Source organism: Vicugna pacos, chromosome 16, assembly GCF_048564905.1.
Source record: "Vicugna pacos chromosome 16, VicPac4, whole genome shotgun sequence".
Lineage (NCBI taxonomy): Eukaryota > Metazoa > Chordata > Mammalia > Artiodactyla > Camelidae > Vicugna > Vicugna pacos.
Window position 1 is genome coordinate 10665001 of NC_133002.1, and position 27676 is coordinate 10692676.

Sequence of the window (27676 nt, forward strand, 5' to 3'; positions counted from 1 at the left end):
ACAGGGATGGCACTCGCTGGAGGGGGCCGGTTCCCCAGGGGGATGTGAGGGAAGATGTGAGGATGCCAGATGGCCGGGCTGAGGAGGGGCAGGTACCACGACGAGGCGGAGGAGGAGTGGCCTGGCTGCTCACCCTGACGCCGCACACCCCGCACTCGGCCATGGAGCCGGCCAGGCGGCAGCGGGCGCTGACCCTCCTCCCCGTGGGCCTCGCCCTCACCTGCTCCCTCACGGCCGTGGGCAGCAGCTACTGGTGTGAGGGGACCCGGCGGGTGGCAAAGCCGCTGTGCCAGGACCGTCCGGGGGCGCTGCACTGCATCCATTACAGCCCGGGCAGCGCGGACAACGGGAGCCAGGCTGTGCAGTACATCTGGGAGATGGGGGACGACAAGTTCATCCAGCGGAGGTTCCACGTGGGGCTCTGGCATTCGTGCGAGGAGCGCCTCGGCAGCCCAGGTGAGCACGGCCAGCACAGCCTACCCCGGGTGACAGGTGCAGGCCGCTGGCCAGGAGCAGACGCTTGAAACCCAGCTCTGCCACTGACTGCCTGTGTGTCCTCCAACCAGTCTCTCCACCTCTCCGAGCCTCAGTTTTCTCATCTATAAAATAGGAACAAGGGCAGTCAGGACTCATCTCTAGAATTATTATAAAGATGAAATGACCGGCTTCACATAAATCACTTGCAGCAGCACCTGACACTCTAAGGGTTTGTTAAACATTCGCTTTTACGGTCTGCTAGTGTCATTCAACTCCTGGAGAATTTAAGTGCCCCACTCTACTCTAAGCTGCATCCTTGCATTTTTAAGAGGTCTTGGAACAGAAGAGAAGTTTCACTTAGAAAACAAACTCTTATCATCACTGGTGGGAAGGGAACGCCCTTTATGGAGCACCCACCAGACGTAAAACCATGAACAAGTTAGACTTTGATTCTAGGCGACCTTTGAAATAATCTAGCAAAGTAAGTCTTTTTTCCTCAACTCGCAGATGAGAAAACTGAGGCTCAGAGCGTTTCAAGTTCCCTCCTCCACTGTATTACTCAGCCCTGGTGCACCATCTTTTGACCTGTGGGCTTGACAGGGTGGTGGTGAAGGAAATGTTGAAGGAAAAGGAGAGAGAAGAGGGAAGGGAAAGGTCAAAGGAGAGTGTTTTTACCTCGTGAGGAACGGAGGAGGGAGGAGCTGGACTCCTCAGTGTTCGGCAGCCTGGTTGCAAAGCCAAGCCCACACGTGGGGCAGGATGGTCTCCCCTTCATGCTGGGAAAGCACATCCCCAAGGTGGACAGGAGAGACCCCCCCATCATCCCTATCCTGACCTCAGGCTTGTTACTTTACATTCTTATACAGTGTTTTACTTTTCCTAGAGTTTCTCACTGCCTTTTCTTTTCCCATACTCGTAGCATTAGTGGTTTATTCCTGAGGTCTAAGTAAAAGGCAACAAGAAGGAACTGTCTGAGATGCTGTGTGCCCCTCCCCATCCCTGCCCCCATGGTCACTGCAGACAGCGGCACCAGGCCTCACCCTCCACGAGTCCAGGCCAGTGCCCTGGTCTCTGCGTTAAGTGTGGCGAGGACACTGCTACAGAGCTACAGAGCCCTGTCGTTAAGGACTCCAGCCTGGGGAGGTTGCTCCTGGACCCTGAACAAGCCCAGGAGAGGACTTCAGGGTGTCCGGCCACCCCCGGTTCTGCTGCCCCCTGAGGCCTCCTGGATACGTTCCTTCTGAATCAGCTCCACCTCCATCCCCCCATAAGCTGACCCTTCCAGGGAGCCCCTACCTGGAGGACTATTTCAGGAATCCTCCTGATTCCCCAGAATAGATCTGCTCTTTCTTGTTTTTCAGTAGAGGGGTGGTAATTAGTTTTATTTATTCTTATTCATTTTTCAACGGAGGCACTGGGGATTGATCCCAGGACCTCATGAATGCTAAGCATGTGCTCTACCACTGAGCTATACCCTCCCCTCCCTGCACCTTCTTCTTGATGCCTGAAATGCCTTTGAAGAGAGAAAGCTCCCTCCCAAAATGAAGATTTGAAACAAAAATGCCTGGTTGTGGCAGTGCTTCAACTGAATGTTCTTTTCCTTGCATGGGGGAATTAGCCAACAAAATGTGCTGAGTTCCGATTCTAGGCTGTTCAAGGACAGAGAGGCCTGGACACCCTGTAGTGGGTGGGGGGTTGGGGAGAATAAGCAGACAGGGTGCCAGACTCAGTCCCCAAGACTCAGACACGGTTCCCCAGGCTGGTTTGATGCGCTGCTTGGCTGGTGAACCTCTGTCGAGCTATGTAACACCCGCCTGTTCTAGCTTCATGGGATTTATAAAGATTTTTCCTTTTAATCCTGCTGGCTTTATTCAAAAGGAACATCATTTCTGAGGATTCATATTAATCAAGGGGTCACTATGGTCTGACCCTTCGCCCAGGCTAAACTCAGCCTTCTAAGCTATTGTGAATTCTCTTAATCTCCTTGGCTGGACTCCATTCTCGCTTTGCCCTGCTCCTGGCTCTGTACCTGGCCTCCTCTTGACTCCTGTGAGTTGAGACAGCCCTCTGCGGAAGACCAGATAGACCCTCAGTCCTCCAGGCATTACGTAGAAAGAGAGCAGGGTGGTGACGTAGAAAAATGTACTGGTCTCGGGTGAGAAAACCCAGTTTCAATTCCTGACTCTACCAAGCTCTTTGAACCTGGCCTTCAAATCTGTGAACTCCGGATAGCTGTACTTGCCTTTATCAATCATTAGGCACACCAAGACATGAGAGGCAGTTTGCAAAATACTTGCATAACTTTCTCACTGGAGGACTTTGGTGATACGCATTTTGCAGATGAAGAAAGCGAGGCTCAGAGAAGTTACTTAACCTCCTATGATTCCTGACTGTGGCTGAACCAGCGTAGAAGCCAGTCCTGTTGGATTTAAATGCCACCTTCTGTCCATGATGTCCCCCTGCTATTCTCAGGGTTCTAGTGAGGACCAGATGAGATGTAAACAAAGGGCTACATTAGCCCTAACTTGCCCAGAGTGAATGTTGTGATGCCCCCAAGGCTGTGGGGACCTCACTGGTAGAACTGGGGGGACAAAGGCGAATGTTTGCTATTGTGACCATAATACTGCTAACGACCAGGGAAAAAAAAAGCACAACCTAATAGTTGAGAATTATGTTTTATTTGGGGCATTCCTGAGGACTTCAAGCCAGGAGGCAACCTCTCAGACAGCTCTGAGGGACTGTTCCAAAGAGGTACGGGAGGAGCCAGGATATATAGGAGCTCTTACCAAAAAACCAGGTAGCTGAACATCGAAAGATTACTGCTAATGAAAGAAAAACCCGGCATCTCAAGTTGACTTAGTGTTTTTCTATGGGCAAGGAAGATGCAAGAGTCTCGGCTTAATGAAATTATTCCTTTGATATACAACTTAACCATCTAGGGCCAGTGTCCTGTTTTCCACAGCATCCTTTGTGTACTGATCCGGCAGGTAGCAGTCTCTGTCCACACCCCTGCTGCTGCCGAAATCAGAGAATCAACCAGGAGTAATGTCCTGCTGCATCCATCAATCCAAAGCTGAGCTAAGTTAGAGGCTGCAGAGGCCACCGTGGCTGTGGATTAGCAGACAGCTCCCTGGTTCCATTGCCCTCAGCCCAGGGGCTGCAAACACTCCTTCAGGCCACTTGTGGACAGTTAACGTGACAGATGACTCCTTGCTTCACGTCCAAGCCAGGAAGCATCCCAGCAGAGCAGCTCAACCAAACAGCTGTGTCATAAACCCAAACTTTATTCCTCTCCATCCATAGCGCAGCAGAGGGGCAACGAAGAAGTGGGAAGGAATGAGGCCCAAGGGCACTCCGAGGTGGAGCCTGGCAAGCAGTAAGGTTTATGATCTTTGGGCAGGTAGCGCCTAAAGCATCTGTTTGCACAGATGGTCCTTCCCAGGAGAGCTTGATGAGGCAGAAGGTGAACGCTGGCTCGCGCTCAGGAAGCAAAAAGATGGGCTCTGTGTTGAGAAGTCAGCTGGACGGAGGGAGGACGTAAAAGAAGAAGAGAAGTTTAGACTTGAGACTGGAGGACATGGGGAGCCATTATAAGTTCTTGAATAGGAAAGTTACCTGGAATTTTTCTCTCCTATAAAAGGAATATATTTTCTAAAGTCTAAAGATGCTCCCCAAAGTTACTTCTCTGCCTGAAAATGTCCAGAAAAGGTGGTTGACACAATCCTGGCCTTCAGGGTACTTGCAGTCTAGTAATAAATGATGATGTATGCTCACCATACGCAAAAAGCCCCCAACAGAACTTATTTTACTGCAATAAGGTTTAAGCGCATATCAACTGTGAGAGAAACTTTCCTAGCCCATTTAATCTTCAAAGCAAGGCTATTATGAGGACCACTGAACCAACTTTAGAGATAGGAAAGCCACTCCTTTGAAAAGCCGATGATGGATGCTCCTAACTTTCGCCTCTTGGTCCATTTTAGCTCCCTCCGGCCCAGCCTGGGAGCAGCAGGCTGTGTCTCCCTTGGTAGCTCCCCTGCAGCCGACTGGGTTGCATCAAATCAGTGATGGGCCAGGACCCTGCAGACCCAGCTTTAATCCTGAAGCTGCCTCTACCTGGGTTTTCTATACTATTCTCCCCACTCAGAGGTCCTTGGACCCACTCCTCTAAACTGTGCAGGGTGGGGAGGGCTCTAGCTCTGTAGTAGAGCGTGTGCTTAGCGTGCACAAGGTCGTGGGTTCAATCCCCAGGACTGCCATTAAAACAAACAAACAAACAAACAAACAAATCTAATTATCTCCCCCACCAAAAAAATAAATACATAAAGTTTTTTTAAAAAGTGTTCAGAGCAGAATCCAGCGATTTCCCAGACTCTTCCCACTTTCTAGTCTATGGTTCAATTTGGGGCTGAAGTGTTAAATGGACACCCACCTGGGACGGGATCCCAGAGGGCGATTTGCTATGGTCTCAACCCTCCATCTCTCACTCAACCCTAAACCAGAATTTGCTCGCAACCGTACACTAAGTAGATATTCATGGACTTAGCTCTTTCAAAGGGACCACACATCGAAGGTAGCAACGCAAGCTTTTCCAGACAATACGTGCGTGCATCACGACAGACGATGCGGGCCAAGCCCACCCCTGGCAGCACAGCATAAACCTGGTGGTGGGTTCTACCCAGTACCCGGCGCACACACAATAACTACTCCTTTCCTTTCACACTCCAGAGAGCAGGATGGAGCACAAGTACCTGGCAGCAGAGATCGTTCTGAATCTGCTCCAATGCATTTTTTAAAAAAATCATTACAAACGTTGTTACAGAGCTAATTATTTGAGATTCACATCCTAATGGACACGGTTTGGGAAGCTGAGTTCCCCTAGTCTAAGGCTGGCAGTGTCAGTCCAGACAGGCTAGGTTATGCTGCAGCAACACACAACCCCCAGCCCCCAGAGGTGTAAACCAGCACGTTCACTTCTAGCCCATACGGGGCTGGAAACACCGTTTGCCCCTAATGGTCAAGGTTAACCCTACTTAGGATCCTCTTCTCTTTTTCTCCTAGGTGAAAAGTGTAGGAGTTTCCAGAGTGTAATACCAGCTGAAGAACGAGGTAAATATCTCCCTCACGTTCTGTCCACCAGCCATCCTTGCAACTTGGACAATTTTTCTTATTCTGGTTGGGCTGGCGGAAGAGATGAAAGAGATTTTTCTAGTTTTCTCATGAAGTCGAGTCCAAAAGCCAGAGCCACTGGCTGCCTTCACGTGCCCTGTAGTCAGGAACGCCAGAAACTGAGAAACAACCCACTTTGCACCACCTGACTGGTAGTGCCCGCAGCTTTCCATGGTGTAAATGCTCCCACCATGGCCAACTTCAAGCAGTCCGTGAGAGGTGAACGCAGAGTAGGAAAAAGATGAGTGGTAGCTCGTTACTGCCTGCAGCAGCTTTTCTTCTCTGTAACACTCATTAAATGTGTACTTACTTTCGTAATATGTTTTCCCACCTGGAATGTAGCTTTTGTGATGGCATGGACAACGTCCGTTTCATTCACTGCCGAGTCCTCAGTACCACACCGCCTTAGACGAGGCCTTTTGCAAATATTAGTTTCTCTCCCTGCCCTCTTTTATTCAATCCCTTCCACAACCAACACATTTCCTTGAAGCTGTAGTTGGGGTCCCATCCAAATGGTAACTATAATAGGCCCACGAGAAAAAATGGGGGTTTGGAGTCACGAATCAGGGCTCTTAAACTCTCAGATTCCTCTCCCCACCCCCAGCCCCTGGTTAAATCTATCTTCTCCTTTAAAAGACAATATCTTCTGGAGGAATAAAAACAACACATTAAAAATCTTTTCTTATTTATTTTTTGATGGTGGTATTGGGGATTGAACCCAGGACCTCGTGCATGCTAAGCATATGACCTACCACTGAGCTATACCTTCCCCACCTTTTGAACTAGGAAATGAAGACCCCTGTATCCCTCAGTTCCTTACATCAAAGTTTTGCTTAGTTGTTTTTTTTTTCCCTCCCAGTTAACGACAATCTTTTCCAACTTTTCTTTTCATTGCCAACTATCCAAGACTCAGCAAAGCTATCTGTGGACTTTCACTCCGTGGTATTTGTCTTATATTTTTTTCCTCTACTCAAAGGATTGAATGTCCTAGTACTTCTGAATTCTCAGTTCCCAGCATCTGTCCCCCCTGCATTTTGCAGGTGTTCTGTGGCTGTCCATCGGGGCTGAGGTCCTGAACATCCTTCTGACGTTGACGAGCGCCGTCCTCCTGGGCTCCAGAGGGAGTTATCACAGCTCGGGGCTCCACTGGCTCAAGGTGGACGCCTCTGTAGCCATCCTCATGGTGCTTGCAGGTACTCTCCAAGAACATCATCGGAAAGGCTAGATTCCCCCCAGCCCACCCCAGAGGGAATGGCAAAACTCCAGGCTGGCTCTTCCTGCCCGTGGCCAGTTCAGCGGGACCGCTGGGCTGCTGGAGAAGCTACTGAATTAATCCCATTGCCGGAGGCAGTGGGTGACTGAAGAAAAGAAAGGGCACAGACACAAATGGAGAATAAAATTCCTCAGTATGGCTTGATCACAGCCCTGGGAAGGGAGTCTACAGGCTGTAAGAACAGAAATTGCCTGATTTAGTCCAGCGGTTAGGCACGAGTCTGTAGGGGAATCCTGCCTGGGTCTGGTCTCTACCACTTAACGGCTGTGTGACCCTGGGTGAGTAACTTAACTTCTCTTAACTAGCTATCTCAAAAGGCTACGGTGATGACTAAGAATGCACACAGTGTACAGTGAGCACTCAAAAACCCGGTAGCTCATTAAAAATTATTATCTGAGCTTGGGGAAAACATCCCATATGAATAAAGAATTTTCCTTTTTGGTCTTACTTCTGTATTCTCCCAGCAACTTAAAAAAATTGGGGGGGGGTATTTATTTATTTATTTAATGGAGGTACTGGGGATTGAACCCAGGAACTTGTGCATGCTAAGCAGGCACTCTGCCATTGAGCTATACCCTCCCCCCTCCAAGCAACTTTCAGAACAGCTTAATTTGGCCTCCTAAGTGGGTTTTTCCACCACGGAAAGCACCCTGCACAAATAGCTTCCTCCATTTCTCCGGCTGGACACACAAAGCTCTGTTGAGTTAACAGTGCACCGGTCTAGTTTGTAGATCCCTGGTGGGCTGGACAGGTGTGACGCATCTTTCCCATGTCTTCTCTTCTTATCAGTGAATAAGATGATAAAATCCAATTTCCAGATCTGCAAAGCAAGGAGTCTTGGAGACTCCTCCCCAGGCCTGGCCTCCCCCAGGGTCCCCTAGTCAAGAGCAGACCTCTTTATGGATAGCTCTTTAGTTTCAACTGTGTGCGTGTGATCTCACGGGGAACGTTTAAGGATTTATAAGAGCAGGTGCAGCAGCACTAGGACTTTAAACTTTCCCATTAATATTTAAATAATGGCCCCACCAGTTAAAACTAATTTCTATTTGGACTCCTGAAACCAATCCCTGGTTGGTCACTGCCTGTCGTTTATTAAATTAAAACATAGGTGTAATGGGAGTCCCTGAAAAAAAGAAACACGAAACAATAAAACAACTCATATTTAAAAGCAAAACTCAAGGAGACTTCCTTGAACGAAAGGCCCTAATCTATATATAGAAAACTCCGTCCAAATACCCGGAGGACCTGACGCAGTAACCCCAAGTCCAGACACATCCCACTGAAACCACTTAAAAAAATAACAAACCCTCTGGGTTTCCAGGCAAAAAGATCAATTCACTTATGAAGGACAGAAAATTGCACTGGCAACTGACTTATTGCCCTGTGAGTCTAGTGTGGCCGGAGCACATGGGGATTTTTAGGCAAAGTTTCTGAGTGTTAGCAAACAATCCACAGTAAAAAGAATAACATGACAGAACACTGTGAAGTGAGGCTCAAACACCCCTCACCTGTTCTGGAAAAAAGAGGGCGTAACGAAGCGACACAGGGGCATGATAAAATGGAAAGAGGTGGTCATGGGAGGGATGACGTGGCCAAGGGGCATATATCACTGCTCAGACTGGTGACTCGAAGAAATTAGTGTCCATGTAAAGCAAGAAGGCTGCTTGGAAGGGCTCAAGGAGGTGCCAGTGGGCTCCCAACCTCCAGCTCACGCAAGGTAGAGAAACCACATTCTGCACCGTGGCTCACAAGCTTTCCCCATGCAGGGCTCCTAGCCATGGTGGCTCACATGATGTACACAACCATTTTTGAAATCACTGTGAACCTTGGACCGGAAGATTGGAAGCCTCAGACGTGGGACTATGGCTGGTCATACTGGTGAGTCGCTGGCCATGGTGCTCAAGTCCTGACGGGCCAACAAGGATGCACACGGGTTTTGCAGGACCGCTGACCTTGGCCAGAGCTCCGCCATCTGCTACGTTTGTAACTTTGGATGAGCTTCCTAATCTTTCTGTAGCCCAGTTTCCTCATCTGTGAAATGATGATACTTGTCTCAGGTGTTCTTATGGGAAGGTAAAGAGATTACGTTTATAAAATTCTTGGTGCAGAGTGAAGTGCTCGAGAAATGAAGAGAGTGTTACTATCTTTGCAAACACAGCTTACTTCAATGAGGGGGCGCCCAGCCCCTGATTGTAATGGAAAGACAGGCCATGACAGAAATCGTCTCTAACAGAAAGACGTGGCCACGTCACACAAGACCACAGGGGTTCTCTTTGATGTGGACGTCCAAGGCATGGCTGTGTCTTTAAAGTGTGTGGACACATACTTACAGTTTCATCATGTGTAACTTCTTGTGTAACACGTTCAGGGCTCACTCTCTCGTCCTGCTGTCCAGGGTCTGGGGACTGTGCGTATGTCACGGCTGTCCATGAGCTTCATGATTTATTAGGCTTGAATCTTCTTCATCTTCCAAATCAGAGGAAGTTAATTTTTACAAATGTTTCTCTTAACACCGTTCCCTCCACCTGTTTGTCACTTTAGCCGCCTCCCTCTGAACAGGTGCCCTCGGTCCTGAGGTGATGTCACCGGCACTGCACACAGTTGAGCGGAGAGCTGCTCCAGGGCTCAGATGAATGTCAGGGGAGGGGTCAGCAAATGTGGTCAGTTTACACTGAGGTCCTGTTGCTGTGGATGGAAGCAAATCCCAAACATGACAGAAATCGAAAGAATGGTCTCTTTCCAGCTTCGTTTTGATTTTTGTTTCTTATCGTTTTTAATTTCTTAATTTTTAATAAAAGAAATCTATACACGTAGTTTTAAAAAATCAAATGGTACTAAACATAACAATCGCTCAGCCCCACCTCTCCCTATTCCACTCCTCCAGCCCATCAAGCCCTCCACCTTCCTGCTCAGGTCTGGAATGCAGCTGCCAAGTGGAATTTCCTTCTGTGATTCCCTTGCTTCCTTCTGTCCCAGATTCCCCATCAGTATTCTGCTTAGTTTCCATCTACATTTTGTGGGAGCACATCCTCCAGTAGCTTCCAAAGCAAGGGTTCAACGAGAGGTAAATTATTTCACTCCTTGCATGTCTGGAAATTTATTTGTTTAATGCTGCATCTCGATTGATAGTTTGGTGGAGCATAAAATTCTTTGTTGAAAATAATTTTCCCTTAGAATTTTGAAGACGTGGCTCTGTCTCCTTCTAGAATTGATTGTTTCCTTCAAGAGCCCAATACCATTCTGATTCATGTTCCGTTAGAGGTAATCTGCTGTTTTCTACCCTTTATTTCTGGTGTTCTGAAATGTCCTGATAATGGACCTTGAAGAGGATCTTCTTTACATTCACCTACTTCTTTCATGTGCTTGGTGAGTCCTTCGATCTGAATATTCATGTCCTGGAATTCTGGGAATTTTTCCCTGTATTATTTCTTCGATTATTCCCATTCCTCGGTCTTCTGTTCTCTTTTCAGAGAACGCTTCTTAGATAGACATTGGATCTCCTGGGTTAATTACCTGGATGTGACTACATCCCTTACATCTTCTCTGTCTCTTTTTGGTGTTTCTGAAAATTTTCTACTTGTCTTCTAGCCTTTCTATTGAATTCTTCTTTTGAATTGTATTTGAATTTCCAAGAGATCTTCCTTTTTTTTCTAGTTGTTCCTCTTTCCTATACCCTGATCCTGCTTTACGGAAGCAATATCTTCTCATCTGTCTCTGAAGATACTAATGAAAGAGTTTGTTGCTGTTTTCTTCTGTTTCTTGTGTTATCTCTTTTGTTTAGATGCTTTTTTCTTCCTTCTGTTTGTTGTTGGGCCTTTCTTCTAGATCTTGGTATCCTTGGTTGTCAAGTCATATTTAAGGATGACTGGGAACTGTGGAGCGGGGTTAGAGCTTGCCTCCTGCGCGGCTTTCTGGTAGAAGATTGCTGTGGAGCCATTTATTTCACCCGGGAATTCCACTCCATGAAAACACACACAAACGCCAGTCTGGAGAGGTTCTTTCTCGGCAACCACTCTTCTGGGTTCTGTGAAAATGAAAAGCGGAGACTGCCAACTCAGAATGCAACAGGCTTCCGGAGGATAGAAATGTAAAAAGAGCAATACCCCAGTGCCGGTGTCCTGGATCAGCGGCCACAACAACAGAAAGTAACACATATGTTAGCAGATACTATGCTGAGAGAGTCCCACACATTAACTCATTGAGTTCCTCACAACCACCGAGGGTGCAGCACCACTGTTCCTGTTTTGCAGATGAGGAAACTGATGCAGAAAGGTGAGGTCACGGGCTCAAGGTCGCACAACTAGTGAGGGATGGTGCAAACCCACAGAGCATACTCAGCGCAGCGACTCCAGGATCCAGCCTCCTAACTGTCAGCACAACCCCTCCAACAACACATGGGCTGATCTCTGAGATTTGCAATCCAAAATCCGTGTCCAAATTGGGTAGAACCAGGAGCTTTTCACCAGACTGACTCCCAGCAGGAAGCCCTGGAGTCATAGCCCTGCACTGTCTCCTAATTGTGCCTTTTGTTGACAGCCTCGCGTGGGGTTCTTTCGCCCTCTGTATGGCTGTGTCAGGCATGGCCACGAGCAGATACACCGCAGCCCGCCTGGAAGTCGCAGAGAAGAAAAGTGTACAGAGGGGCAGTCAGCCCTCTCAGCGTGACTTCCAGGAACCCAAGTCTTCGAAAAGTGTTTGGGAAACAGAAGCTGCTCCCAGCCCCGCTGGGCATGCTGTCATCGGTGTATCTGAGCACCTGCCTTCAGATGCCCCAGGCAAGGTGTCCATGTGCTAGCCAGTGCTCAAAGCTGCCAGATCTGCAGAAGCAGGCAAGCTAGGCACCATGTCCACAATGAATATCTCTGGGGTGAGCTTCACAAGGCTGTAGTCCAGGTAAATCTTCCACCTGCCATCTCACTCATCACTAAACACCTTTGGCTTCATCTTCTGATTCTTTTTAAATTGCCAGTACCTTTAAGTGAGATAGCATTTACAGAAGATATCAACCAATGACACTGTAGTATAAATGAGCATCTCAAGCTTTCCTGACACTTTAACAAGGGTGACAAAAAAAAGGGAGCGTGTGAGTGCCAAGGATAAGAGAAACTGAAGAAAGAGGAAAATGAGGCTTTGACTACAAAGGATGTAAATTTGTTGCCCACACAGTTTTATTCACAAGAAGGGTCCAGACATTTTTTTCCCCTTAATTGATAGTATGTATAACTACCCCATATTTTCTTTTTTAAAATTTTCATCAAGAAGAAATGAATTTAAAAATTAGTTTTGCTTTATTTTTTAAATATACTTTCTCCTCAATTTCCTAATTTCTACCTATAGGAAAATCAATTTGGAAGGATAATCAAATAGTGAAATAAAATGAGAGAAGTAGAATGGAATGACATCTTATCAGAGTGAAGTGGAACAAATGTTTGAATTGTTGTGCTTAAATGAAATTGCCAGGCACTTTTGCTTCTAAAAATAAACCCTGCAAACCTGCAAGTCTTGTCTGAAGCAGTGGGGCACTGCTTCTTTCCTCATGTGTTCAGTTACAATGTTATATAGATCATCTTGTATTTTAAATGAACATGTTACTGAGGTCACAGGTCAGTAGATACATAATTTGGGTTTTTGAAAAAAAAAAAGAAATGGACTGACAAATTCTAACAGCCCTAAATGCGTTCTCGCTTAGATTCATTTAAAAAAATGTATTTATGTGTTTAGTGAACACATTATTTCTGGAAAGGAAATCCTGAATGTTTCAAATAAAATTACTCAATCTGCTTATGCTGAACTGTAACACGTATACTGTCATAGAATAAGGGACAACCCAGCTAACTTCATATTTGGGGCTCCTGTTGAGTGCCTGCCTAATGAAGGATAGTCCCATGGAATTTTGTGTTTTATGGAACCAAGCATATTTGAAGTGATACTAGATCGATTTTTACCAGAAAAAAACCAACTCAGAGAAGGCAGGCTGAGATCCCCTGGACCATTTCCTCACTTGGAGCAGAAGGGTTTGTACCGAACAACCTCTGCCTTCCACAGTCTGCATGTTCTTTTTTTTTTTAATTGAAATATAGTTGGTTTACAATGTTGTGTTAATTTCTGATGGACAGCATACACACACATATATATATATTCCTTTTCATATTCTATTTCATTATAGACTCTGACAAGATACTGACTATAGTTTCCTGTGCTGTACAGTAGGACCTTGTTTATATATTTTGTATATAGCAGTTTGTATCCGCTAATTCCCAATCTCCTCATTTATCCCTCCCCACCTTTCCCCTTTGGTAACCAGAAGTTTGTTTTCTATCTGTGAGTCTGTTTCCGTTTTGAAATGAGTTCATTTGTGTCATTTTTTTAAAATTCCACATACAAGTGCTGTCAGGCGGTGTTTGTCTTTCTCTGCCTGGCTGACTTCAGTGCGTGTGCTCTCCCGTGCGATTCTCACCCCCGTGTGTCTGTGTAGGTGGGCTCTGTGTCACCGTCACAGAGACAGGCTCTGATCCTAGAGGAAAGGAAATCCACTAGGAAAGTTCCCACAGAGAACTCCGTGTTCTCAGGAAAAATAAATCTTGTAAAGACTGTGGCTGAAGGTGCCATGGAAGAAATGAATTTTCTGGAGTCACGTGAGAGAAGCGGACATCGTCAGACAGCACAGGTGGCATCTGGGGAAAGCGGCCGGTGATCGGTTAGACACCGGGGCGGGGCAGAGGCCGGTGGGCTCCTGAGGTTCAAGGCAAAACTGATTTCTTGCTACATCCTCTGACCTCCCGAGGCCTTTGCTTCCTTCTAAAACTTTTAAATGTTGATTTTATGTGAGTCTGACACACATGCAGAAAAGTACACAAACTCTAAGTGTAAAGCTTAATGAATTTTCAGACAAAGTACAGCCGTGTAACCAGCACCCCTCCCCAGATCAAGAAACAGAACCAAGGTGTCTCGTTTCCATCTATCTTTATTTTAAGACAGACTCAGGTGGATTTTAATTCCTTAGTGCATTGAAATGATCTCTTTATATCTATGGATTGTAAATATTTCTCTATGGCAAGAATTGTTCTCTGTTCCCCCAGCATCTAGAATAATGGTTGGCAAGTAGAACCCCCCCAACATATACACATGCGTATGTGTGTATTTGTATATACATGTGTGTGTGGAAAGAGAGAGTATCTATCTGTTAAATGAGTGTATGTGTGCCCCATAAATAGGCTTTTTTTTTTTGCATTTTGTGGGAAGGAATATAGCTTATGATTAAGAGCATAGACCCTGGAGTCAGACAGCCTGAATATAAATCCGAGTTCTTCACCTGGACCTTGGGCAAGTCACTCGTGTCTCTCTGCCTCAGTTTTCTCATCTGTAAACTGGGAGAATAATCCCACCTATTTTAAAGGTTGTGAGGACTGACGGCATTAGCACACGTGAAGATCTTAGAACAATGCCCGGCACTTATTCAGCACAAGGAAGGATTAACTGATTGCATCCGCCACCCACAAAGCACTGTGTCAGATCCCATGGGTACCTGGGGACACGGGAGTCAGAACCCTTGCCAATGAATTGGGGGAACAAGGGTGACATCTCAGTGACTGCGTCCCAGAGAAAGCCAGCATCAAATGAGTGCAAATCCACCAACCATCTTTATCCTGGAAGCCATACCCCCTTATTTAACCACTCAGTGAATTTTATCAGGTGTCTACAGTGTTCCAGGTACCACCAATTGTCCTAGAAATAAGGAATCAACCTCCTTCCTTCTCTGGAATTAGCAAAATGCCTGTTTGGTGTCAGTTATCACAGAAATGGTCCATGGCCTCTGTCTATCTATTGCACCAACAGGTAAGGTGGATTCCAGGGTGTCAGCTGTTCTGAACAGCAAACCTCTTGTGTAAAGCAACCTTCAGTGACCTTCCCCAACCAGGCTAGGGGCAAGGGGTCCACGTCTCCTCTCACAAGGAGGGTGGATTTTTTTTTTAAGTTGTCACATGAAGCAGGAGCGACATCTTCTGCACCATGAAATTGTGGGAGGAGAGAAGACAGTAGTTTGAAGACGGAAGAATCGGGGCGGTCAAATGAGATCAAAAGGATGTCAGTCAGGACCCACTGTTTCTCTGTGTGAGTATTTTATTTTCCCTTTTCAATTAGGAAATACTTCAATATTATAAAATAGTGTAAGGGACATGCATGTATCCACTGGTCAGATTTACCCGAAGTAAATGCTTGGTCACGGTTGCCACCGATCTTTCTTATCAAAAAACAGAAAGAAAAGAAAAGAAATCTAAAAGATTCAACTAATGCCTCACACCTCCTCCCCATCTCTTCCTCCCTGCTCTCTTCCAACAAGTAACCACCATCGGAGCCACGCCTTGCACATTTGTGCACATTTACTGCACGAAGATGTGTCCACAAACTACACATGAAAGTGTCTTGTACAGATTCACATTTTAGATGAAAGGCATCATTTCATATTGAGATTGTCTTTTCAAAACAGGTAAATTTTTTTTCTAATTTTTTATGGTGATAAAATGCACAGAAAACTTACCATCTTAACTATTTCTAAGTGCACAGCTCAGTGAGCATGAAGGACATTCACACTGTTGTGCAACCATCACCACCATCCACCCACAGAACTCTTTTCACCTTGACAAATGGAAGGTTTTTCATCAGGAAACAATAACTGCCCATTCTCCCACTCCCCCCAGCCCCTGGCAACCATCATTCTACTTTCCATCTGTTTGCTCCGGGTACGTCACAGAAGTAGAATCATTCAGTATCTGTCTTTCTGCAACTGGCTTATTTCACGCAGCCTAATGTCCTCATGATGCATCCATGTAGCAAGTGTCAGAATCTCCTTTCCTTTTAAGGCTGAATATTCCAGCTAATTTTTTAGCTGTCAGGCTGGCCCAACAACCCACCACCCTGCCCCATCCTTGCTTCCCTGTCTACAAGAGCCCTGCCGCCTGTGCATGAATGCCTCCGTGGACTAGAAACACTCGCCCTTTAAAGGAAGATCAGGAGTGAAGCAGCTTTATGCAGCAGAATGAGTGCGGCCCTGGCTAGAAAAGAAGGACCTGCGTTCCAGCCCAGAGAACATGCATGGGCTGGGGCTAGCGGGCCGTGAATAGATGGTATTGACCCAACCGTTTACTGTTTCTCCAAGTATGTGCACATCCATTCCCTGACTCAGCCCTGGCATCCTTCACCTCTGAACCCTGTCCAGGATCCTCAGGAATGGGTCCTGACATGCATTAAGGGAAGGCAACAAGGAAAACCAACCCAGACTGAGGGAACATTGCCAGAGAGAAGGGAGAAACCGAAACCATCAGGCACAGCAATGGACCGGAACTGTTCTGGGTGCTGTGCGTACGTACGTGTTTGTTATACATAATTAAAAAGTGTTCATGGTCACCTTAATTTCCAAGGAAGAAATGCAGTTTCCCCGTCCCCACCCCCATGCACTGTTCCTTGCCCCGGCTCCTGGTCAACCCAGTGATGCTCCCCACACAAATGAGGACATCCTTATGATCTCTCTTCTGCTTTTTGATGGGTTGAGTACTGGAACTGGATTTTAGCTGGGTATGTCTCTCTGTTTCTGATCCTATTGAGATTCCTCAAGTAGTTAAAATATTTAACATTTGGGATAAATTCTTAGCATTCTTAATTGGGCGGAGTCTGTTATTGATATGCAGTATCTTATTTTGTTCTCCCACAAGTCCTGCAAGATCGGACTGTTCTGCCCATTTTACAGGTGAGGAGGCTAAGGCTCAGAGACGTGGAAGAACTTGACTAAAGAGAAACGCTCCCCAAACGACTCTTTCCAGTAGCTCACGTCACACCTCCAAGTGGTTCATTCCGCAACAGGCTCTGTTCTGCTTAACGGATTTTCCGTGCTTTTCACCCCCAACCAGAAAGCGATGGCCCGACGGCTCCCTGCCACGCCGGGTCTGAGCTACCTGGAAGTTACCTTATACGAGGGTTACAGGAAGGGAAGGCGAGGATGGTTGTGCTGAAATCCCAGGTCCCGATCCCTAACGCTCAGCCCTGAACTGCAGTGGAAACCTCTTATAGTGAGGCATGCGGGAGAGCTTTAAATGGCTTGGCAGGGACTCTGAAATCAGACCCGGCCAGCATGTGTCCCTGGGTATCAGAATAGACACTATATTTACCCCGAAAGCCCTTTAGTGCTCTAAGAGCTATAAATAGTCATTAGGGCCCAAGCAAGTGGCCTTAACACAAGGATTTCTTTCCAAAAAATGCAGAACCATTTTAATTAAACTTGCAATCAACCTTTGGGAGGGCAGGCCCCCGGATTCCGTTTGCACTCAGAGACACGGTGAGTAACTTCCTCTTCACTGACCATTTGGGGATTAGCACGCGGGCTGGAGCAGCCCTCCGGGAGCTCCCTGGAGAGGGGGCTCGGGGCTTGGTGCATGAGTGTGCCTGCCCCTCCCGCCCCAGGTCCCGATCCCGTCTCTTTGCAAAGCCAACACCTTTCTTTTTCCTTTTTCTTTCTTTTTTTTTTTTTTTGTCATTTCCCCCCAGAACAAGATGGGAGTCACAGCTATGCTCGCACTGCCCCTGCTGCTCTTGGGAATCAGCGGCCTCCTCTTCATCTACCAGGAGGTGTCCAGGTTGTGGTCCAAGTCAGCCGTGCAGAACAAGGTGGTGGTGATCACCGATGCCATCTCAGGACTGGGCAAGGGTAAGCCAGCATCACCCCCACTTGTACCGACTCCCTCCCCGAAGGATAAGCAGTGACAGAGTGGCATCCGGGTGAGCCGGCTGGGACGAAATGGGGGGCGGGGGAAGGCAGTCAAGGTTGTGTTCTCTCCTACCATCTGGCATTAAGCAGCAAGTGTCTTCTCCCTCGGAGGCTGCAGCTTCCTCTCCTGAGAATTGAGGGGGTTGGAATACATGGGGTTGCAAACTCACAGCCTGCAGGGCCAAAATCAGTCTGCAGTTATGGTCTGTTTTGCTGTCATGGGGTTTCCAGAAATTCTGAAATGCAAAGCCCTCCGCAGGGGCAGGGAACTGGTTACAAGGCCAGACTCGGGAGCTAGGATCTGGTCTGGGCTCCACCACTTACTAGCTGGGGGCCGCCCTGCTCAGCCTTGGATTTCTCCTCTGAAGGCAAGGATACAGTCCTCTCTGCCTCATAATGTTGTTGTGATGAATAAATGAATTAATAGGTGGAGAATACTCAGAACAGTGCCTAGAGCTACAGTGGGCAGCACTCAGGTGTTAGTAAGGGTGATAAGGATGAACAGATCTAGGCAGGACATGCAGACACCAGTGTACCACACTCCCCACTAATCCCTATTGTCTCACACTCTTCGGATTCTCTCAACCATATCATCACCTCCTGGCCTTGAAGGCATTTACCATTGGAACTCCTGAATTAGATGGTGTCAGAGGGCCCTTCCTCTGTGGCATCTGTGACATAAGAGATAGTAACTGTTCTTAGGTTGTAAGCTTCTGACTCTCTCATTCCCAACAATGGTAGTGCAGCCCCGTGCGTCATATACTTGGGGTCCAATTCTTGCTGTTGTTTTTGTTATTTTTAATCAAATGCAGAACCCCCCAGCCAAATATTCATTAGGTCACTCAGCTGGTGTCCACTGAGTTCACTACATCCTGAGTACCAAGATGAGCACCAGCCCTTCCACAGAGGCCTGCGGGCAGGCTGGGCACCCGCCACCATGCCGCGCCATCACGAGAACATTTGCAACCTCCCGTCTGGGAATTCTCTCAGTGCCTCCTTGGCAGCCCACCTTCAGTGAGTGGTCAGCTTGGGCTCACCACGTGAGATAAAAGACAAAGAGCAGGGCAGTTAAACTAGGTTCCCGGGTGGCCCCTACGTGGGCCCCAGAAGCAATTCCCAAGAAGGATATCCTGCATCATTAGACTCAGTGCTCAAAAGGGATGGAGATGGGGACCACAAACTCCATCTCTACAGGGACCGGCCAGGGCACACGCATTTGCCAATCAAACCAGACACAAGACAACTGACAGTAGTGGGTGCCCTGGGGAAACGGACCAGAGACACCCACCCAGAGACACTCAGAGTCAGTGTTCACGGCAACCTGTTCTTTAAGCAGAACACGCCCTTCCAGCAACAGGCCAGCTGCCAACGTGAGACCCCTTCGTCACCTTAATTCCCTGCCACCTCGATTGCTCCTCCCTCTTGGATGGCCCCCGAGGAGCTGGCTTCTGGGCTCCGTGGCTGCTCACAGAAAGACACTACCTTTAGTGGCGTGTCTGGGGGTTTCTCGATTGGTACCCAGGATATGGACTCTCTTGGTGACCGAACCACGGATGCAAGAAAGGCAGGTGCATCCTGCTGCTGATGGGCGGGCGATCTCCACATGTCGCTTCCATCCTGCTCAGGATCTTCAGAGGGCTGTTCAGAGCTTCTCTAACCGTCCTGACTTCCTGTCTTACTAGATGGGACTTAAGTTCCATCTATTGCTGACAGATGTATATTTGGTTTTATAGTCTTATTTATTTTATGTAAGTCTCATTCTATTAGAGCTAAATATTGTGCAAATCGGGTATTTAGGAAATACATCTCAGAAGCAAAATGGCATTTTCAGAGGAACGTGGTCTAGTCTCTGTCATGTTACCACTGCTCTTTTTTTTAAGTCTCTCATGGGCTCACCCTAGAAAGAAAGGCAAAGCAGAAAAAAATAAAGTCCGAGTATTTAAAAGTAACTTGAGAAGCTGGGCGGGTGTGACCTTAAATAAATGCTTGGCCAGAGCATGCTGCTGACCGCGGCAATTCCGAGTCCCAAGTGCTCCATTTCCCAAGTTTAAGGCAAGAAAACAGTGAGGGGCGCCAACTCACGATCTTGAAGACCACTGTGGGGTCTTCAATAATCCGACCAACCCCCGGAGCAGCCTCAGATCTCCCCGCTGTGCTCTGGGAGGATTGGGGGCCCATGAGATGTCTCAGGGCGACTCAGACCTCGGTCCAGGCTCCCAGCGACAGGGAACTCCCAGCATGTGTTCAGATGCTTCTGGGGGCTTGCTGGGCAGGGTCCTTTTCCTGCCCAGTTTAAGGAAGTCCTAGTAAACGAACTTTCCTATGGAGGAAGGGCTGTTTTATGCCACTATGAGCTGCCCTTCGCAGGAGGCCACCACATTGAGGCTGGAAACAAAAAGAAATTCCAGAGGAAGCTGAAAGAAATGAACTCTAAAGGAACTCACAGCTCCAAGACCTGAATTCTTGGAATTCTTGCACTTGGTGGAGAGAGGGGCTCACCCTCAGGGGTGTCATCCACACGGCGTGCCCTGTCTGCCCTCCTTCTCCCCACAGAGTGTGCTCGGGTGTTCCACACCGGCGGGGCAAGGCTGGTGCTGTGTGGGAAGAGCTGGGAGAGGCTGCAGAGCCTGTATGATGCCCTGATCAGCGTGGCGGACCCCAGTAAGGTAAGGCCCTCCGGCGGCCGGCGTGACTAACTCCTGGCGTCCTTAGCCTGCGTTGACTGTCGGCGAGCAGCTCCTTGGGTGAAATTTGGTGATTGCTTTGGGGGAATGTAAGGCAGTGGCCTCATTCATCTTGACACAGGTACCTCGGCCAGTTTGGTGGTTGACTCATTTTGACCACCCACCCTTCCAAAAATGTGTTCTCCAGCCCTCGGGCCTCCCCACCCTCCATCCTATTTAAGTCAGACTTAAAGAGGATCCAGAAGATAGAATTTGTTACAGATAGGGGACTCTGGGTATAAACACTTATGGCTGATTCTTTAAAAATAATACTTCAAATAATATTTCCTTCCAAGAAATCAGGGAAATGTCTCCTTCCATGAAGTTATATAGGAGGTGAGCCCAAGGCTGGCTTTTTCAAAGGATTTCCAGAGCATTGTTAAAGAAATTTTTCTTTTTTAATCTTTGCCCTTGATGTTGAATTTGGTTTGGGAAATAGCCCCAACTAATTTAGAACTAAGCCTGGTACTTGAGGAGGTAAACAGGACAGCAGGGCATTCTCCAAGATGTGTTTCTTGGGGTCTTATTGGGTATTTATTGGTTATTAGGTAGTAAAAACAAGGTTCTGAGGTCAACTGTGTGGGACATATTGAGTTAGGCCAAGCTTGTCTGACCGTTTCTTTACTGCAGGACTTTTCAGAGCCTTTGATATGTAAATATGTGTATATTTATCCAGGAAGAACATATAATAGTCTGTTTCTCAAATAAACTTGACCAGGGAGCCCTCTTTTGAAAGGCATATCTCAGGACTAGTGTTTGTCACACACTGGGATTGCGTTTATCATCAATTTTCTCACCTATACCTCTTCTAAACCATGAGCATCTTGACAACAGAAAGTGTTAAAAGCCAAACACAATGCCCAGCACATAGATGGTGCTTCAAAGGTATTGTGTTGAGTGTATGATTTTGGTCAAAAACAAAATGTGGTTACAAAGTACTGGACAGATTCTCTTGTGGCTTGGAAGCCAGCTTGAAAGCATTTTCCAAAAAAGAGCTCAGAATTGTTATAAGTAATGACATCACCTCTGGAATCAGTGCACAGCCTCCATTTGGATTTCTTGGTTCTGGCCCCCTGACCTGAAGTTCAGACTTCTCACTGCACATTTGCATGTCTGGAATGTTGTTGCTCTGGTCCGCAAGAATGCATTTTCTCCATCAATTTCCTTCCTCCCAGAATCATCTCTGCTTCTTCCTCATCCTTTCTTTGTAGTCATTCCATGAGCTCTGAATTTCAAAAGGGGTATCCCTTAGATTGAAGGCCCCCAGGTCTGTGGGGATGTTCTCACACGTGCCTTGATTCTCTCATTGGTCCAGCAGACATTCACCCCGAAGCTGGTCCTCTTGGATCTCTCGGACATCAGCTGTGTCCAAGATGTGGCCAAAGAGGTCCTAGATTGCTACGGCTGTGTGGACATCCTTATCAACAATGCCAGCGTCAAGGTGAAGGGGCCTGCCCACAAGATTTCTCTGGAGCTCGACAAAAAGATCATGGACGCCAATTACTTTGGGCCCATCACACTGACCAAAGGTCTCGTGAGTTTGACCTTCCTGTGGGTTCTTGGGCCACTGGCTAATGGAGAGTGCTCTGTTATGTCACCCGACAGGTGTCCAATTCTGGATGGAGCCTCCAGCACCCCTCAGAAAAATCCCTGCTTATTTGGTGAAAGCTTTCAGCAACTGACTGTAAATGTTGATAAAAGCAAAGGGACTGTGAAAGTCTCTTACTGGTAAACTCCACCCTCCCTCCCTGAGAGGCCCCCTCCCCAAGCCCCGCCCTTTACTCCTCTTTGCTTCCTCATACCCATGGCTCCCCTCCAGTCCCATTCCACATCTCTGGATGTGGTCTTCATCCTCCACAAATCTTCCTACATCAGCCTTGTGGTTGATCTGCTCCTAACCAGGACAGTTGGTCAAAGGTAGAAATTCTGTTCTCAGTAATGAAGAAGAAAAGAGTCTATCTCCAACTACAAGAGACCCAGAGCCCTGTCAATTCCTTTGCAGAAACAGGGAAGGCAGGAGGATATCTCCCTTTTAAGGGTCAGATGGTGGTTTCTGTATGGAGATTTCTAACTGCCAAGTTCAAGTGCAGGTCTGAAGCCTGGAGGGGTTGTGCCTAGAGATGACATGGAATCGAACTAAGAGTTTAAACCCTCCCCCTCCCCCCACCACCAATAAAGTTCATCAAAGCAGAACCACAAAAGGGAGATGATAAGCAGGGAGAACGTCTACAGTGAGGGAGTGGGCGCCCTGGCAAAGGCTGAGAAAGCCTGGTTGTAGAGCTGTCCCTTCTCTGCAGCCAGAATCTCACTGCTAATGGGCTTCTGAGACCTGCGGCAGAGGAAGGCAAAGAAGCATCTGGAGCAGAGAGATGACTTCCCAGAGCTTCTAAAATGGTGCCCAGCCCAGTCCCCGAGGGCACAGCCGGCAGGCCAGCCCAGGTGTGTCAGTCACGCTGCCTCCGAGCGCACAGGGTACCCTGGCATCGAAGTAAGGATGCAACCCTGAGTCTTTGACTTTCTGCCACATCCCTATTCCACCTGGACCGTTACTTACCTCACAGCTTTCCCTAAATCTCCTCATTTGTAAATGAATTCGGTTTAAGGGGAAATTTCACCATAAATTAAAAACCATCTTCCCTCTCAATAAATAGAAGAAAATCTGAGATCAAAACAAAATGGTGAATTCTCCAAAGACAAAGTGCTGAGGTCTTTCCTCTCTTCTTAAAAAACTTTTTTAATTTATTTTTTACTGGAGGATAGGTGATTTCTAATGTTTCAGGGATACAGAAAAGTGACTTCATTTATACAGATATATATTCTTTCTCAGATTCTTTTCCATTATGTGTCATGACAAGATATTGAATATAGTTCCCTGTGCTATACAGTAGGTCCTTGTTGTTTCTATATTTTATATATGGTAGTTCATACCTGTATTTCCTTTTTCAAAAAAGCTTAGCACATGCAGGAGAGGTGTTACAGACCTACTGGAAGAGAGGTGAGGATATAGCTCAGTGGCAGAGGGAGTGCTTAGCATGCACCAGGTCCTGGGTTCAACCCCGAGTACCGCCATTAAAATAAATAAATAAATAAAATTAATTACGTCCTCCCACAAAAAATCCAAACAAATAAACTGAAGACCTATTGGAATCACCCTGAGACTTCGTACTAGAAGCAATAGGAGACCTGAAGAGAGATTACCTTTCTCACTGTTGAAATCTGCGTCATTCCATTTCTGTGTCTCCTCGTGCACATGGATGGGTCATTTAAAATCACCCAGCAATTCACCAGTTGGGCCCAGCCCACTCTTAGGAGACACTGGATAAATGATGGCCGGGGTCCATTCCGTCTGCATCTCACTGTGATCTAATTACCAGGAGGGCAGCGGGGCCCCAGGTGATGGAGGGGGTCTGGGGAAGGGGTCTGCATGCTGCTGCCTGCCTCGCTCTCAGATCTGTAACTGGGCCTCATTGCCCCGTGCTTTTTCCAGCCCTGCTTCCCAACATGATCTCCCGGAGGACAGGCCAAATCGTGCTAGTGAATAACCTCCAAGGGAAGCTGGGAATCCCGTTCCGCACCGCCTGTAAGTTGCTAAGGCAAAAATGTTTCGTCTTATGTTACATGTCTTATAAGAGATGTTGTGTCTGGGACTAGGCGTATGGCCGCATCGGGGAGGAGGTCCAGGGATGGAGGCATCCGCTGGCTTTGCTTTCTTCCCTTCAGCTCCTATTTTTGAGCACCTACAGCACTCAGGTGACTGCGGGAGATAAAAAAGAAGCCTTCCTCCCGCACCCCCAGAAGCTGCGTCCCACAGGCGGCCAGGACGTGCCCTGGCTGAACGGGACCCGTGCCAGATCAAGGTCACACTCCTGACGTGGGTGCGCAGTCCCAGATGCCCCCTTCTCAGCAAAGATGCCCTTGAGGGACAGGAAAGATTACAACCGGGAAAGAAAGGAGGGGTGCGTGTCATATCTGGAAACGGGAGATGGATGAAGGGTTCTGAGGAGGGAGGAGGGAGAGAAGGAAAGGGGCAGAGTCCCAGCAGAGGCGCCAGAGAGGATTCTAAAGTGACAGTCCTCGAAAAGTTCTGAGGGCGAGTGGGGCTTCTCAGTGCATGTTCATGGGATCCAGCTGGGAAAATTGTGGAGCCACTCCCACCACCCATGAGGTGGGATGTGGGAGGGTGGGGAGCAAGCCTCATACGTTTCTTTACGGCCCACAGTACCACGCACGACACAGGAGCTGGGGAAGTGTCTGCTGGGCAGAAGGGAGGGACGAACAAGGAATGGGTGGGGCCCCTGACTTAGTCTGCTGGGGCTGCTGTAAAGAAATACCACACGCTGGATGGCTCAGACAACAGAAACGGATTTTCTTACAGTTCCAGAGGCTGGAAGCCCAAGATCAAGGTGCCAGGAGGTTTGATTTTCCCTGAGGCCCCTCTCCTTGGCTTGCAGACGGCCGTCTTCTCCCTGTGCCCCCACATGGACTCTCCTCTGTGTGCAGCCCTGCCGTCCCCTCCTCTTCTTATAAGGACACCAGTCAGGCTGGATTAGGGCCCACCCTAACGGCCTCCCAGGAGCATCCGATCAAGCCAGAGGGAGACTCCTGTGGGGAGGGGGAGAAAGAGAAGCCCAAAGGGCTCCCCTGGGGTCCTAGCCACATAGGGGCCACCAAACATTGTGTGACACAACGGGGCCGCCCATATGAGGACATGGTGACACTCAGGTTGGTAAAAGAATTTACCAGAGATAAAGTATGAGCATAGAAACACGTTTATCAGGGGACACTGCCATAGGCCACTGCGGGCCACACAGACGAGGGGGCTGGTTGTTGGGGTCTTTTATAAGGTCGGGTCACAAGGTGCCTGATCGGCTTGTGCACAAGTCTCTGATGGGCTGAGGTGAGGGAAGAGGTTTAGGTCTGTGAAGGGCAGTGATAAGGCAGGCATGACCTGGGGCTGTCAGTCTGTTAGGGGAAACACGTGCAGTAAAGAGTGTCAGACACCTGAGAGCCCAGGAAAGGGGGTTCAGAGAGCTTCTAGGTTGGTGAACACGCGGAGGTTTGGGGACAGTGGTACACTCCGCGGGGGCGTGGAAGATCTGATCCCTTCCCCCATAACTGGCCCTGTTCATCTCTTCCATCTGGCTGTTCCTGAGTTATATCCTTTTCTAATAAACCTATAACCTAGTAAGTATAAGGTTTCTCTGAGTTCCGTGAGCCACTCTCGCAAATTAACCGAACCCAAGGAAAGGCCCATTGGAATCTCCAGTATACAGCCAGCTGGTCAGAAGTACAGGTGACAATGTGGGCTTGTGATCAACCTGAACGGGGTTGGGGGACAGTCTTGTAGGACTGAACCCTGAACTCCTGCTCGCCAATGCTCTTACCCTGGGCCCCTGCTATAAACGGGAGTGACTGTGAAAGTACAGCCTATTTATCAGAGGGTCTCCCAGGCGGGCACTGTGTGAGGAGTTTCACACATCTCATCTTGTTCTAAACTCACAGCAGTAATATTCCGCTCTATTTATGCCTCACCAGGTCCTCAGGTTACAGGTGAGGCACCCAGCACCTGCATTCTTAACCCCGCTGACCTCAGGACCTTGGAGAAATCACTCTCCCTTGGGGAATCAGCCTTCCCGGGAAGGGATGAGAACTCATGCTAGTGCCAGGGGTTTCAGATACGTTTTCTTATTTGGCAAGCGTGATATTATGCCCATTTTAAAGATAAGAAAACTGAGCCTTGGAGGTAATAATTAGCCACTGACCCAAAGTCACGCTGTGGACAAGTGGTTAAATTGGACTCAGCCCCAGCTCTGCGTCTGCCCAGCTCTGTCCTCCCCTATGGCGTGAGGAGCAGGGCTGTAACTTTTGAGGCCTCTTTCAGCCGAGTCTGTAGGAACGTGCGTCTCCAGCGTCCCCCTGGGAAGCGTGGCCGGGATTTGCGTTCACCTCCTGGCTGGTTTCTCTTCCAGATGCCGCCTCAAAGCACGCGGCACTAGGCTTCTTCGACTGCCTCCGGGCGGAGGTGGAGGAATACGACGTGGTCGTCAGCACCGTGAGCCCTACTTTCATCCGGTCCTACCACGTTCCGCCCAGCCAAGGAAACCGGGAGGCCTCCGTTTGGAAATGTGAGCTTTCAGAGGGAAGCTGGAGGGACGGGGGCTGGGAGGGCTCCCAGGGGTGGGGGTGCAGGGTGTTCTCGAAGCATGAGACTGGGGGCCATGGGACCCCTGCACCCAGCCAATGGCAGGGAGAGGCCCCCAAACTTCAGCCCTGAGGCACCAGGTAGATGGAATCCTCACTTGCAACCAGCAGACTCTGCGCTCCATCACTCACAGGCTCTCTGCCCTCGGCCACATGACTGCAGGTCTCTGGGCTCAGTCTCCCACGTGGAAGAGCCAGGATTTGGTCTTTAAGAACCCCCGGCCCCTGTGCCCTAGGAAGCAGCACAGAGTCCAGGCTGCCTGCCTGCATCTGCAGTTCGTCTCTGTCACATACTCCACATCTGACCACGGGCAATTCCCTGCACCTCTGCCCCAGTTTCCCCTTTGGAAAATGAGGGCTGATGGTAATACCTACCTTGTGTAGCCATTGGGAGGACCAAAAGTTCCAGCTCATAAAGGGTTTGGAGCTGCAACCAGCACATCGTGAGTGCTCTGTAAATGCACCTACTGTTCCTATTCTAGAATGCTCTGAACCGAGCAGCTCCACTCTGCCTGAGGCTCTGTCTTCATTAGGGAATCAGGATGAACCAAGATGTGGGCAAGTGGTTTCCAGGGGCTCCAGACAAGCCCAAATCTGCAACAGTTACAAACCACAGCCCCTTCAGACATCTGGCCCCTTCTTCTAAGCTCTTTCTCATCCCTTCCACGGCTCACAACCACCCTGCGAAGTTAATAGGGCAGGAAACTGCACCCACTTTACAGATGAGGAGGCTGAGGCACGGGGGTCAAGTGCCTCCCCCAGGGCTCGGGAAGCCTGGGACTCCAGCACCACACACTCCTCACCTCGGCTCTGACCCCTCCGTCTCCTGCAGAGGCTAGAAGCCCCGCCCCCTCCTGGGGCTTTTCAGTCTTTTTCAGGAAGCTGACCTACGGGGTGCACCCGGTGGATGTGGCGGAGGAGGTGATGCGCACGGTGAGACGGAAGAAGCAAGAGGTCTTCATGGCCAACCCCATCCCCAAGGCCGCTGTGTACATCCGCACCTTCTTCCCGGAGTTCTTTTTTGCCGTGGTGGCCTGCGGGGTGAAGGAGAAACTCAGCGTCCCGGAGGAGGGGTAA

The 27676-nt window shown here is 48.4% G+C and overlaps 2 protein-coding genes across 2 annotated transcripts; both read left to right on the forward strand.

Moving 5' to 3' along the window:
* The first annotated feature begins 161 nt into the window (after positions 1 to 161).
* GSG1L2 (GSG1 like 2) lies at positions 162 to 11711 on the forward strand. The gene is made up of 5 exons (XM_015250811.2): positions 162 to 456; positions 5536 to 5583; positions 6684 to 6836; positions 8683 to 8794; positions 11453 to 11711. The coding sequence occupies exons 1-5, from the start codon at positions 162 to 164 to the stop codon at positions 11709 to 11711; spliced, it is 867 nt and encodes a 288-aa protein (XP_015106297.2).
* A 5750-nt stretch (positions 11712 to 17461) lies between these two features.
* On the forward strand, positions 17462 to 27676 carry DHRS7C (dehydrogenase/reductase 7C). Its single transcript, XM_006217759.4, has 6 exons — positions 17462 to 17615; positions 20229 to 20341; positions 21714 to 21927; positions 23886 to 23978; positions 26368 to 26523; positions 27468 to 27676. Exons 1-6 carry the CDS (start codon positions 17462 to 17464, stop codon positions 27674 to 27676), a joined length of 939 nt encoding a protein of 312 aa, XP_006217821.1.